Source organism: Taeniopygia guttata, chromosome 6, assembly GCF_048771995.1.
Source record: "Taeniopygia guttata chromosome 6, bTaeGut7.mat, whole genome shotgun sequence".
NCBI classification, from domain to species: domain Eukaryota; kingdom Metazoa; phylum Chordata; class Aves; order Passeriformes; family Estrildidae; genus Taeniopygia; species Taeniopygia guttata.
In genome coordinates, this window is record NC_133031.1 from 7,239,101 (window position 1) to 7,252,958 (window position 13,858).

General features: G+C 39.3%; 1 protein-coding gene across 1 annotated transcript in view; it reads right to left on the bottom strand.

Annotated features, from left to right (window-relative positions):
- Positions 1-6,859: 6,859 nt before the first annotated feature.
- The window catches only part of REEP3 (receptor accessory protein 3), a 37,244-nt gene continuing 30,245 nt past the window's right edge, over positions 6,860-13,858 (bottom strand). The window contains exons 7-8 of the mRNA XM_012574426.5: positions 11,426-11,577; positions 6,860-10,674 (exon numbers count right to left, since the gene is read on the bottom strand). Of these exons, the coding sequence (XP_012429880.1) occupies positions 10,618-10,674; positions 11,426-11,577 (209 nt within the window). The 3' untranslated portion in view covers positions 6,860-10,617. The remainder of the gene's footprint in view (positions 10,675-11,425; positions 11,578-13,858) is intronic.

Genomic DNA, 13,858 nt, shown 5'->3' on the forward strand with positions numbered 1-13,858 from the left:
ATTATTTAGCTAAAAATATATGTCTGAGATGCTTCTGCCAGCTGTTTCACACCAATCCAGCTGCTTTAGAAACTTTCACATAACTTGTGTAGTTATTTGCAAGAAATGTATAATTCTAAGAAATTTGCACAACTGACATGCATAGGATTGCTTGTAGGATATTTTAAGGGAAACCCTCCCAGCTGAGGCCTGGGTTCTGCCAGTCCCTGACCCCTGCTGGATGAGGAGTGTGCCATCAGACCCACGTGCTTCTGCTGAGCTTTTTGTCCTGGGTCCTTCGGTGTGTGAGAGTCCCTGGTGCCGTTCTGTTTGGATCCTGACTCTGGGAGACGGACGGCTTAGAGCTGAGCTAAGAGCTCAGAGGGGAACTGAGAAGGAAAGTGCTGACAGCAGGGTGTGTGCTGGCAAATCGATGGGTGCACTTGAAGTTGTAGGCAGCAAGAGCTTTCTCAGCTGGCAGCTTTCTCAGTGAGCTCTGTTTTTGCCAGATGTTGTCAAGATTGTGGCCAGACTGTGAGAGCAAAAGGCTTTGTTAGGGCAAAGGAGTTCGTGTTGGTGTTTGAGTGTGGTGTGAAGAAGGGTGTGCACTTGGAAGGGGAGGACTGGGGGAATTTTTGTCTGCCCCACCTGTGTGAGGTGGTTTCGCTGGGCTCGGTGCGGGTCCCTCCTCTGCAAGCTGACAGCACCGTGGTGCAGTGGTTTTGGTGAGCGCTGACAGTGCCCCAGACAATGCCGAGCACTTTTCTGGCCGGGTCCCATTCCTGTGGGAGCAGCTCATGGAAGAGCTCCGCTGCGGATCCGGGCTCTTGAAGACAGAATGATCTGCGGGAAAGAACGAGGAATTGTTTCATTGTTGGCTTTGCACTTTATAGGCTGCAAAAGCAAAGGCAATTCCAGCATAGTTTCTTCCTTTCAGAACCTTTTCTATGCTCACAAGTAACAACACCCACTGAACTCCATCAAACTCCCTAGAGTTATGCACTTTCCCTCAAGCTCTATGTTCCCTCTTGCATTCTAACTCTCACAGCAGCTAACATCCAGCAACTACTCCCAAAGAAAAAGTGCCAGAGCAAAAAGCCATTTCTGGCCTTCATAGCCCCTTTGCAGTCTGTAAACCAGACAAATCACACTAGTGATCCACACGTTCCTGTTCAACAACATATAGAGCATCTTCACATTCTCAGGGTGCCAGAGTCCATCGTTAGAATGCAGTGATTCCACCTGCACTTCAGACAGAGTGGTGTGCCAGGAAAGAATACATTTGCTGACCTTCCCTCTACCCTGTAAAACCTGATATCCAGTCACTTTCACACAGCTTCAACATAGTCCACAGTCCAAGCAGCTGTATCTCACAAAGAAGAAAGTGTCAGGACAGAAGATAATCCTAAGGCAGCCATTTCTTCTAGCACCACTTGAATTGCACACATTGTATGTGGAATACTCACTTTCCTTCTAACATATATGAAGTGGCTCATTTTTAACTCTCATGGATGGGCTGCAAACATAGAGCAGCTGGCCCATCAAACAGGCTGCACAAGTAAAAGCCAATGTTGGGCTGCACATTCCCCTTGCTGCATGTAAATCACACAAACTCCCTGTGCTTCTCTCTTCTCTGCATCTCAAATCCTAGAGGTGAGTGCAATTGTTGCCACAGAGGCTGGAAGAGGAATAGGTAGCAGCACAAGCAGCTCTCACTGAACTTACTACTCTGACTGCTAACATGAGTTGGGCAAGCAAGCGTGTGGCAGCCACACTCCTTTTGCAGCCTGGAACACTGTGCTCAGCAGCACGGTGCTTGTGTGGCTTCATTCATTTAACATATTGCACTTCCATTCCCCAGAGGTGAATATTTGTCAACTATTTCCCCCTGGCAGCTTTTATATGAGCCATAAAATAAGGAATGGAATATTTTGAACTGAACATTTATTTTCTCTGGCACTCTTAACTGAGATATACATCCTACAACCAAACTCAACTTTCATTACTTCGAAGGATCCCAGTATTTTTAGTATTTGGGGAAGTAATTCTACTTCATCAGAAACAGAACACCATAGAGGAAAATATATAACGCAGAACTTCTTTTTGGTGCCCTCAGGCTTTGTATTCTTTGACTACAGGAAGAGAAGTGGGCTTTTTAGTGTAGCCTTTAACAGAACTTCTTTCAAGAGCTGTTCTACCTAAAAAAATTAAATCAGAAGAGCTTTGTTCAATCTGTGCTATAAGCCAGACATTCCTTGTATGTATGAATGTGCAGGCAACCTATAACACTAATGCTTTTATTTCTTCTGCAGCTTTAACTAGTCATCAGGAACATACGAGGTGTGTAACTTATTTTAAAAGAACATTCTCTAAGAACACAGGCCAGACAAAGCTAGCACTTAATCCCTTACTTACTGAAGGAGTTTATAATCATTATTATGATAGAGCCAGTGTAGGAATTCAAAACAGGAGCACCCAGCACTAGGAACAGGCACAAGGAACCCACAAAGCAAGCAAATACATAGCAGAACACACTAAAAAGGTAATTCCAAGTGCTCTCACTTATTTCCCTTTGCATGCATCTCATGGAAAGAAACTCTAAAATTCCCAAGGATGACTTCCAGAAGTTCTGGAGTGCTGAAGCCCTGCCTTGGCAAGAAGCAGTGCTACTGGCAGATGCTCCAGCTCGCAGCTCTGGCAAGCCTTCCCTCCCTTCCCCAAGTAGATTTGTAATCAAGTTTTCTTGGACAGCTGGCACACAGCTGGCCACCACAGCTGTAACAACATTCACAAACACAAGCTTGTCTTTTGGGTAACCCAAACTTTCTGCTTCACTTAACACCCCTTCTTCCTGCACACAATATAATTTTCATCTTGCTTGGTTCACAAACCCATAAAGAAAAATGTCATCCTCATTTTTGCCACTCACTCAAACGATGACAAGAAAAAGTAACTTAATTACGGCATCTTTTTTCTTATCATTATAAATGCATGTGAACCACTTACAAAGAAAGGAGGAGGAAGAAGACTCCTGGCATTTCCTTGAGACAGTGTTTTCATCTAACAAGACCCTTTGTTTGCAAACACAGCTGGAAAACAAAACACCAGGACATGATTATCCCACTCCTGAAGATGCTTAGGTAAAGTGGTCTCCTCTACCCCCTTGGAAAAAAGCAAAATATTTTTTATTTGGAACAATATAGTTAGGTAATGTGTGGAATACTATGCTCCAATAGAGACAGCCATGGCAAAACCAGTTTTTTTCACCTGCCACTAATACTCCATGACCTCTGCACTGCTCAGCACATTGGCACTAACCAGTTTCAGTGCTCTTCCACTCTGAGTGAAATGCTCAAACAGCTCACTGACAGAGCAAGGGACCCAGGAGCAGTGTTTCAGCAGGGTGGCCCAGGGGCAGGCAAGAAAGATGTTTTCCATGTAGAATACTTAAGAAAAACCTTTTAACAATCTTACCTGAAATATACACTGGTTTCTTGCCCAATTTATCTGACAGAAGGCTAAATGTGGTATTTCCAATGAGCATTCCAGCAAAAAACAGGGATGATGCAAGGCTTAATTTGTAGGCTTCTTGTTCAATTAGTACCACTATTAAAAAAAAAACCTCATTAAAAGTATGCCCTTCCCCCATTAATAAAAACTATCAAAAATATTCTCTTATTCCCCACTTCTTGTTTTATATTCCATTAAAGTTTTATTCAAAGTTTGATAGGTAAGCCAATAGTAGTCATATCCTTTCCTCCATAACAGATTCTAACATGTCTCCTCCTGGAAATTTCATTGTAATAAATTAAAATTGTTCCATGTGGTAAGCAACATTACTTGCACCCCAATTCCCAAGCTTTGGCAAGGCAACTTATCTAAGACTATTAAAACAAGGACCTGTGAAAAGCATAGTTATTTCACCACTAAACCAGCACAGTTAAAATCTCTTCATTAAGAAGTACAATGCACATTCACTACTGTAGTACTTAGAGAGTTAATGCTGTGCTTTCTGAACAATAAGTGATCCCTGGTGCCTTTCCTCACCACACACATGTTAAACTCTTGAAGAGAACCAGAAAGGGATTACAGCAAAATGTCTTGGCTCATAAAAATGCTCAGAACTAGTTATGGGCTACTCATTGGTATTTGAGAATCTTATTGTGCACATGCGTTTATAATAAAAATAAAGGTTTAAAAAAATTATAGGTTTCTTTATAAAATATATTTCTACCTCGTCCAAAATCTAAACTGAGGCAGTACAATCATAAATCATCAAAGAGAAGAAAATTAACTGAGAGTGGATTGGAAATACTATTTCCTGATGGGGCAAGGCACACAGACAGCTTGTACAGTGTTCCTGAAGCAGAACATAAGAGCCACTCTGGAGTTTTTCTGAGAACACTGTCCCTACAAAACCAGAACAGAATTGAGAATATTTAAGTTCCATTAAGTTTAATCTCCATCAACAAAATAAAGGAAATAAACTTTACAGAAGCAGCTCTTGCAGGGCAGAACAAGAGAAAGGATTGCTTTTACAAACTGGTACTTTTGCTGCTTAGTGGCTGCATGTTTGTGTTTTAACAAGCCTGATATAGTGATATGTGAAGAATATAACTTTTAAAAGAATGTAGCTCTCTACTTTATTTGCACAAAGGGAGCTTGTTAAATATTCTTCAAGATTAACTGTAGCTTGCCAACAAAATTGTTGCCAAGGAGAGAAGGGGCTGCCAAGAGAGGAGGTAGGTCCAGGCAGGATGCACAGGACACAGCCACATCTGTCCAGCAAACAGGCACTCAAAGGGGAGCTGCCAGAGACATCCCAGAGAAGAGCAGAATTGCTTGGCAGTTGTTCCATCGTGGTTTGAACAGGGGAGCACCTTTCCTTATTTCATTACCTCAATTTTAAGATAAGCATTGTTTTTTATCAAGATTTAATCTAGGCTAGATAATTGCAGGCCACTACCAAAGGTTTATTTTGCTCAGTAGCCTTCTCCAAAGGCCAGAAGATTGTTCACTGATCAATCTGAACTACTATAAATGCTCTCTTCACCCTGGGGTTTGCAGAATAACACCTAAAAGCTCCACATCCTATGAACAGCATAAGAAACTACCTTCAAGTTAGCATGAATAGAGATATTAACCATCATTAATTAAACCTGGCAAAAAGGAGTTTGACAAAAGCACAGTGAGTTTCATTGGTTCAGTTCCTTCAAGACTAACACACATGGTTATGGCTGCATTTTTCCTAGCATTACATTTGTTTACCATTACACTAACTTTAAACAGGGTTTTAGGTTTGCTTTGGGGCTTTTTAAGAAAGTATTTCTCCTCAGCCACATAAAGAAAGTCTATTGTTTAAAGCAGTACGGTAGGATGACTTTCCCTCAGTATACTTAGTTCATTTTTACTAAATTAATAGAAAGATTGGCTGGGGTGGTGCAGCTCCCTGAGGAAGCAGTGAGTGCCATGCAACATAGTGAGTGTGGTACACAGGAAAAGCTAAGTGAGGGTCAAAGTGCTGCTTACCTTGGAACTGTTACAGCCTGGACAAAATGAACTTTTAAATAATTTCTAAGCTTCCCCATCCACGTAGTCGCCGTACATTAGCAGACAGCAGTGAAATTCTATGTTTTGAATTGCTTGTAGTCTCTGCTCCAGCTGCTTTCATGATTCCTATCCTAATGCAAACAGAGCAATCTGTTGCTGAACTTTGGCAAAGGCAGGCAGACATAAGACAGGCTCCCATTCTGTTTCTCAATACATCTACAGAAAGGAGGAAAATAATTCTGGAAGTCCATTGATTTTACAATACATATTAGATTTCCCCTCATATTCCACCATTTATTTTCACATACTAGTGGGGAAAATACACAATGCCTCAGAACTTTTAAAAAAAACCCAACATCAAAAAACTAAACAACAACAACACCCCCAAAAAACCTGTCACCATTGCTGCTGCTGAATATTTAAGATTTTAACCTAAGATGTACATACCAGCACTAGTTTTGAATTATCAGATTATTCCCTGAGTGGGTCTTACCAGCATCATGTTAAAAAGCAGGTAGGCAGCTTTTAGACCACATTCAGGAGTGGTCCACTATGTGCTAAATGCCAGTTGAAGAAATAAAGGAAGAAAAGGCAGCATTGCTTTCTGACATTCACAATTTCTTGGCAGGGTGCTTGTACTGTGTGAACTTTTCTGACATCAGAAACTGAATCACTGCAGGGTCCCTTAACAGTCAGCCTGTGCTTCTGGGATGGATTTTCATAATGCTTAAAATTTATTTATTGCTACTGTCTTTTAAATCTTTCTCCTCAACTATATCAAGAAGTTCTTTTACTTGAGGAACTAAACCAGGAAGCCTTGCAACAAGACCCAGAAAATGTGGTTACTGAGCTTTCTGCTTGGGTTTTGGTAGGGGTGTTAACAGATGACTTGAAAGGAGGTTTGAAAAAGGAAAGGGCCAAATTCATCTATGCATCTCCTCCTCTGGATTACCAGAAGAACTCTGACTAGGGAATACAAAACAAAATCAGTTTTATGTCCAGCAGTTCACCAGGAAGTTACACTCCTTTGGGACACTGAACATCTCAATTTTCATTTACTCTGAAGTGAACACCTAATCAAACCAGGTGACACCATAGCATGTTCAAGTTGCCTTTAGCAGAGTATATTTCATTGCAGCCTAAATCAGCTTCAGACTTCATGGCAGAACCTCAAGGGCAGTTTAGTCATACTTTTTAAAGAGTTTTAAAAGTCTTTCCAAAGTTCAGACAGGTTGCTTTTGTGCTTGAACCAATATAATAAGTAACAGAATACAGATTACATAGTGACTAGTTTGTTAATAGTAATTCAGGTAATAAAATATCCACCAGATCTTGCTCAAAGCAGCATTTATTAAAGACAGCATCAAGCTAAGTCAATGCATAATGAAGTTTCCATCCTACAAATATGTAAACAAGTTGACAGCAAGTTATTATTACAATATAAAAATTAAAGCTTACATTGCATATTTTTAAAGCTACTACCTTCAGTCCAAATTTATATTCTCTTGTTTGTAGCATCTGAAAATACAAGTTCTTGAAAAATGTTAAAGTATTGTCTTTGCACATACATTTTTGTAGAAAAAGTACTTAAAAATACCAACTTCCCATTAATAAAAGCAACACCAAAAATAAAACACATTTTTTCATGGAACAGCACACGTTGAATTGTGTCTAGCGCTTTCTTCACCATTCTCTTTTATCAAGTTATCTTCTATTTTAAAATTCATTATAGTTTGCAAAATGCATGTTGGATATTATTTAGTTACTTTTACATACCAAAGGAATTAGCAATATTGGCAATTACATTGCAATCAAAGTCCAGCCTGAGCTCATTTGCAGCTGAGGCTACCAATTTAATCCTCATCTCAGACTGGTATTTTAATAAGTACAGTAAGCTCTTGCTAAGAAAGCTGAGTCAGTTCAGGTATATTTTTGAAAGGCTTGAAACCTTGGTATGATTTAAATGGAAATACATATTCTCTTTTTAAAAGCACTTTTAAACCCCAAGTCTTTGTTTGACTACAGTCAAATTAGCAGCCATGTTGGTGGCAGTCAGTCAGTCCTTAGGAAACTCCTTGTTCAGAAGATAATTTGACATGAACTACATTTTACATTCCAAATCCAAAAAAAATGTTAAACACCAACTTTTAACATTTTTTTTCAAGAAGTTTCCTGGCAAGAGCTAGACAGATGACTTCTGCAGTTGCTAAGGCAAGTTTGAAAACTCCCTGTAACCCAAGGTAAAAGATTGTAGTGTTTCATAACCAAACTAAACTACATTCAACAAAGAGCGAGAACTACGTATCACTGGGATGAAAGCTAATCATGCTATTGTGCCCTGACAAGCATCACCTAACAATGAACAGTAACAAGAAAAAATGAAGATAATCCAGTGAACCAGTTTGAGGATGAATTCAAAGATCAAAATCAGGCTAGCAAGAAAATATTTTTATAGTTGGCTATTAGACTGAAGAAAACAGGTAGGAAAACATTGAAGGTTTGATCATGTAAGACAGTTGCCTGAAAGAACAGAAGTACATTTCTGTGCAAACAGTAATGAATATGAATAATACTGCCAGCTTTCCCAATTCCATGCAAGTTCCAGAAAAAGGAGGATTTATTTAGCCTTTATCACTACTGAGTTAGGAAATTAAGTCTGCCAGAAGTTACAGCCTCAGGTACATAGAGACACATAGAGCAACTTCCTGACAGGAGTGTGGTAGAGCCTGAAACACTTCAATGATCTCTAGTGCTAGAAATGTGTTTAAAACACAACCCCCAAAGCAGGATCTACATGAACCTGTAACAGGAGCTGTAATTCTGAAAAAATGGCATACTCTACTCCTTCATGCAGGATTATGATTGGTACAATGATGATCTTTTTTTTGCCATGCTTGCTGGTAAAACAAGCATGATTAGTTACAGCAAAATGTGTCAGCAAGTGTTCAACTGTACAGTAAGAGTTAGAGATTCCACCCCAGGCCCAGGTTAGTCTACTATTCAGAGAGGGGTCAGAGCTTAGGGTTCCTTAGTGTCTTATACACCTTAACACACAGACAAGCCTCAGGGAAGCAGAGGAGAAGCACAAACACCCCCGGGCCAGAAGTCCCACACTCCAGGGGAGGTTGCTTTTGTGATCACTCCTTGCCCACAGCTCCTTAGAAAAGCTGGATAACAAGGTACAGTTTTGGTTAGGGGATGGGAGTTTTGCACTGCACTCATTTGGGAGAGAGCAGCCTTCCCGTCTTCTGGTATCCAGCTGTGTTTCTGAGTTAAGCATTACAGGTTTTAGCCTTTTAATCACACATGGTCTGCTGGGACTTCTCACTGAAGCACTGAGGTTCCTCAGAGATGCTGGAAGTGCTGCTGCATTTGAGCACAACTTTGCACAGGGCTTGCAGACACTTCCCACAGCCAGGGAGGAACAACACCAACACAGACCAGCTGCATTTGTACCCACAGAATTCAAACCCTGCTGAAGTGTGCAGAAGACTACTCTGAATGCCAGTCTGTGCTGTAGAGTTGCAGATGACTGTCAACACCTGGGGAAAGGTCTAAGGATTAAAGTCAGAGATCCAAGGATAAGAGGAATCCATGCCATTTCCTCTTTGAGGAAAGTAACAAGGTCTGTCCCAAAGATACATAATAAAATACTATCTGCAAAAAGTGGGTGGTTTCTCCCTGAATCCACAGTAGAAATACAATCACACAGCAAACTAAAATCAGCCTAATTCTCAAAACTGCAGAAAATAGTACCAAAGGTGACTGAAAAAAGTAATTTTGACAAGTCACTGCGTTGAAAGACATTTCAAAATCAATCTCTGCAGATATGCCATGGGACTCTATGTTATAAAATTACTAAATCAACTAGACTTTTAGAAGAAGCTACTTATATGCAAATATATTAGTAATAACTTCAGCAATAAAAGAAAGTACTACACAGGCCATTTTAGAATCCACATATGGTATGAAATATACACTCATACATGTTCTGAAGTACATATATATATAAATATATTTGTTCTTAAAGCAATGTAGAGCAAAACTAAACCAGGGCCTGACTAACCTATCATACATACCTGTATGGCAGCATGACCTTAACACACAACTCATGGGCTGATCAGATCCCTGAGGTGTATCACTGGAATTGCTATGAGTTTTACTTACCACAATTTTAACCAAAAACTGACTTAAATCATGTTACATCTCTTTAGATAGAGGAAGACAGACACAAACAAAAGAATCCCACAAACAAAAACAAACCCAAAACCCCCCCCAAAAAAACACACACAGACAAAACCCAGCCCTATAATACATAGAAAGGCACCTGATAATATTGTTAGTAGCAAATATCTACAGCATCCTAAGTGTACTTAAAGAATCAAGATAAATTTTTAAAATAGCATAAAATACAAGAACTGCTGGCATTGAAAATGCAACTCAAACCTGTCTAGTAAGTCAGTAAAATGACATGTGCAGTTGTAAATCATTAAGAGTGTGCAAAACCATGTAGTTTTGCATAAAGTGCTATATGGAACCCCAGTTTGCTAAGCTTGGCAATATGATGCAAGATGATGATGTTAAGGATGTATCCTACCTACCTCATCTTTCCTTTTTTTTCCCACCATCATCCACTGTCCTTTAAACTGTACATTTAAAAATTACACAAAGGCCTTATCAGCAATTGTAGTTCAGAAAAATATTTCAAGTATATCTATCTTTCTGTGTAAACCCGGGGACACTATGGTTCAATTTTCACAAGCTCTAGATACTTAAGTCTTCTGCTAATTCAACTGGAGTTGTAATTATTTCAATCTGTTGAAATTACCTCTGGCAAAAGAGTATTTCCTAGTCCTCCTTTAACTCCTATTTAAGGAGTGCTGAAATTCATGCTGTAACTTGTCCAGATTTAAATCTAAACAACTATATAAAAACAGAGTAATACTTTATCTGATCACGTAGGCTCAGAAAAACAAGTCCTACCATATCTGTTCATACAGACTCATTTTAGGAATTGTACACAGATCTTTAACACTTGAATTCAAGTTATAGTACAGCAGTTTCTCTTGCAGGCATTGTGCAGTACACTTAAAAGTATACAGTGGGTCTCTTCTTTACTCTGTATTTCAATGATCCATATCGTATCTGAGGGGAAAAATAAAATTATAACAAAGAGTTGAGTCACACCAAGCAGAAATGTGGTTCACCTGCCCACTAATCTTATTTTGCAAATGTCTTTCAATGTGCTTTAGACATCCCAATTTCACTAAGATAATCTACCTATGACTAAGTAAGATAAAGTTTCAACAAAATCTGACAATAATAATAAGTATCATCTGTTTTCCTGGAATGACCCTAAAGCTTTTATGAGACTCCATAGTGATTTGTCCTGAAGTATCTTTAAAATTTGTGATGCATGCACATATAAAGTGCATTGAATGCTAACTAGGATGTTCACTTAGTACATCACAAAGAGTCAGGCCACGTGCCTATGGGAACTAAAAACTTCTGAATATTCTTTATCTATTAAACAGGAGATGTTTAAGTGTGCACAACATGCAGATGGTAGTATTGCTATCCATAACCCTTCCAAGGTGAGCAGCTCCTGAAATTTGGTTTGGTGGTGCCAGAATTAGCATTACAAGCACAGAGTCTGTTTCATCTCCTCTCCCTTGCTCCTTGCTTAGTTTATTTCATTCATGTATTTCCCCTAAATACTCCAAACTACAAAAGCTTCAAACTCAGATATTGTTATCACATACTTCCTTACGCATTTAGTATTCTAGAGCCCAGCTGACAAGCTCTCCAAGATTAAAAATAAAAGTAAATTTCTGCACTATGAAAAATGCCAATATACACAGAGAAAACAAACTCAGTTAACCAGGATCATACTTGCCTCTTTACGGCCTTTAATCGTTTTCACAGATTTCATACTCTGAGTTCTTCGAAGGCCTCTCTGAGCAAACATTTCATCTTCTGAATGTGTCCCCTCCATCTCTTCATCTGTTTTATCATCTCCGTGATTTTGTTCCAGTGGAGCTTTGTAACCTTAAAAAAAAAAAATTTAAAAAGTAGATTTAACTTTCTGATTTCTAGGAAAGCTGTGATTTTCATGTTTACCACACACGATTTATCCTTTTAAATTATGTGCTCATGTCAAAACAGAAGCATTGACTCTGCCACGAGTTTGGTACCTCTAATCCTGCCACTTGGTTCCACAGGTATCTAATGCAATGATTCTTCCATTGTCAAAACTGAAATCACAAGTCTGCTGACATCTTCTGCTTTACACTGAACTGCAAAAACCTTAGTGGTCATCTTAACAAGTACTTAAGATTTCTGGATACAATCCACATGAGAGGGAGGTTACAATTACATAAACCTTTAAAGGTCCCTTCCAATACAAACCATTCCATGACTCTCATCCATAGGATCCTTCTTCATACTCTCACCCCTCCTGCATTTTTACTACCAAAGCTCCTTTCAGGTCGGTAACACACCCTGCAAAGCCAGGACCAAGGTTATTACCTCAGACTCTCACTAGAGGGCACAAACTGCTTAAAAACATACGCCGAAAAGCTCCTTGGGGTCCAACAGCCCCAAATCCCCATCACAGACCTATCACAAATCTCCCAAATCCAGTCTGGTTCCTTCCTCCGCCAAACTCTCCTTTTATCCCAGAATCTACAGGCTGTAACACTCAGAAACGCCTTTTGAACTCCAAATCAAACTTTATTAATGACCTGTGTACATTTCATCTTAAGCCAATGTTTTATTTAGGCTTAGCTATTATTTTTCCTCAATGTTTTTCCCCTAGAAATTAGAATCACATAATCTATTCAATAACTACTTGAGGCAGACATTCTGTCATTTTCTTCTGCCATTTTAGAGGCAACACATCTCTGCTTCCAGTACAGTTTCAATTCATCTTTTCCAACACAATTATTTCAATGATATCTGTTTCAGACTAGCTGTGTTTGCAGTGACACCAATACTTCCTTACCTCTGTTTGTAACACCTGATGCATCAGGATCCCATCCTTTTTCACAGCAAGCACACTGCTAGCTCAGCACCATCCTATGATCCATGTTCTACAACTGGGCCTTTTCAACCAATTTACAGAGAACTCCCAGCTCAGACCACAAAAATAAGATCCTGCTGAGCACAGAAGAATTTTGCTACGCAGTGTTCCTAAATCTATGTGTACTTTTGATCTTTTTTAAGTTCCTAACACTGCAGAAAATTCAAAGAACACATGAGAGTTGTATGCTAGATATCAGACCAGGAGCAGAAACAATTAATTAAGTTAAACCAGCCGTAAGAAAGCTTTTTGAAATTTGAGGGTGAATGTCACAATCAGTGATTATTTATATAATATAAACAGAAGCATATTCTTAAAACATTAAATTTAGAGCATTTTCAAACTATTTCAGATAGGTAAGTAATGCTCTCTTACTGAAGAACGGACCCTGCACAACAGCTGCAGTAACATCATCTCTAGTGCAGCTCTTCATGAATTCTTGGCCTTCTCTCCAGCCAGAAGCTCCAGTTCACACTACCCTGCACAGGATCCCTTCTGGAAACAATGTGCAATTCAGTTTAGGCCCCTTCAGCTGGCCATCTACTCCTTACAACCATCATGGGCTACCACACTATTCATGGAATTCCTTGGACCCCACAAACACTACTCCTCCCCAAAATGGAGGGATGAGAAGGAGTGACAGGCTTAGGTGAAAAGAAATAGCCCAGATCTACTTCTTTTGTGAGAAATACCAGCTCCTTTACATCGTAGCCTTGCCATTTAAAAATGTATAGTTACCTGACTTCCAGCAAAACCTTCCTTCAAGCATCACAAGCTCAAGAGCAAAGTGAGAATGACAGTAACAGTACATATATTACAATAGTAATATAATAATGAAATCATAGCATCTCTGAACAAAACCATATATTGGTCACCACACACCATCTTCTAAGTGCTGATGGGCAGCAGTCCATTATGAAAACTTGATGCCTTTATTATTCCCATCACCATATACAATTTTACATTTTGATCTATTACTACAAGCCCGGTGAATTAATAGCTATTAATTTTCTCGTATATTTACTGAGATTCCATATGCTTTCATGTTTCACTTCTTGTACATTTATCACAGAAACACCACTTAATCATATAACGTTTGACTTCCAATTAAGTTTTGCTTTGGCAATAAATTCTTGCTGCCAACTGGCAAGGACAGGAATAATGAATACAGTATGATTACACTGAGAATGGCTGTGAGAAGAAAGCAATTCAGGAAGGATTTCTTAACTGTCATAATTTGCTTTGCTT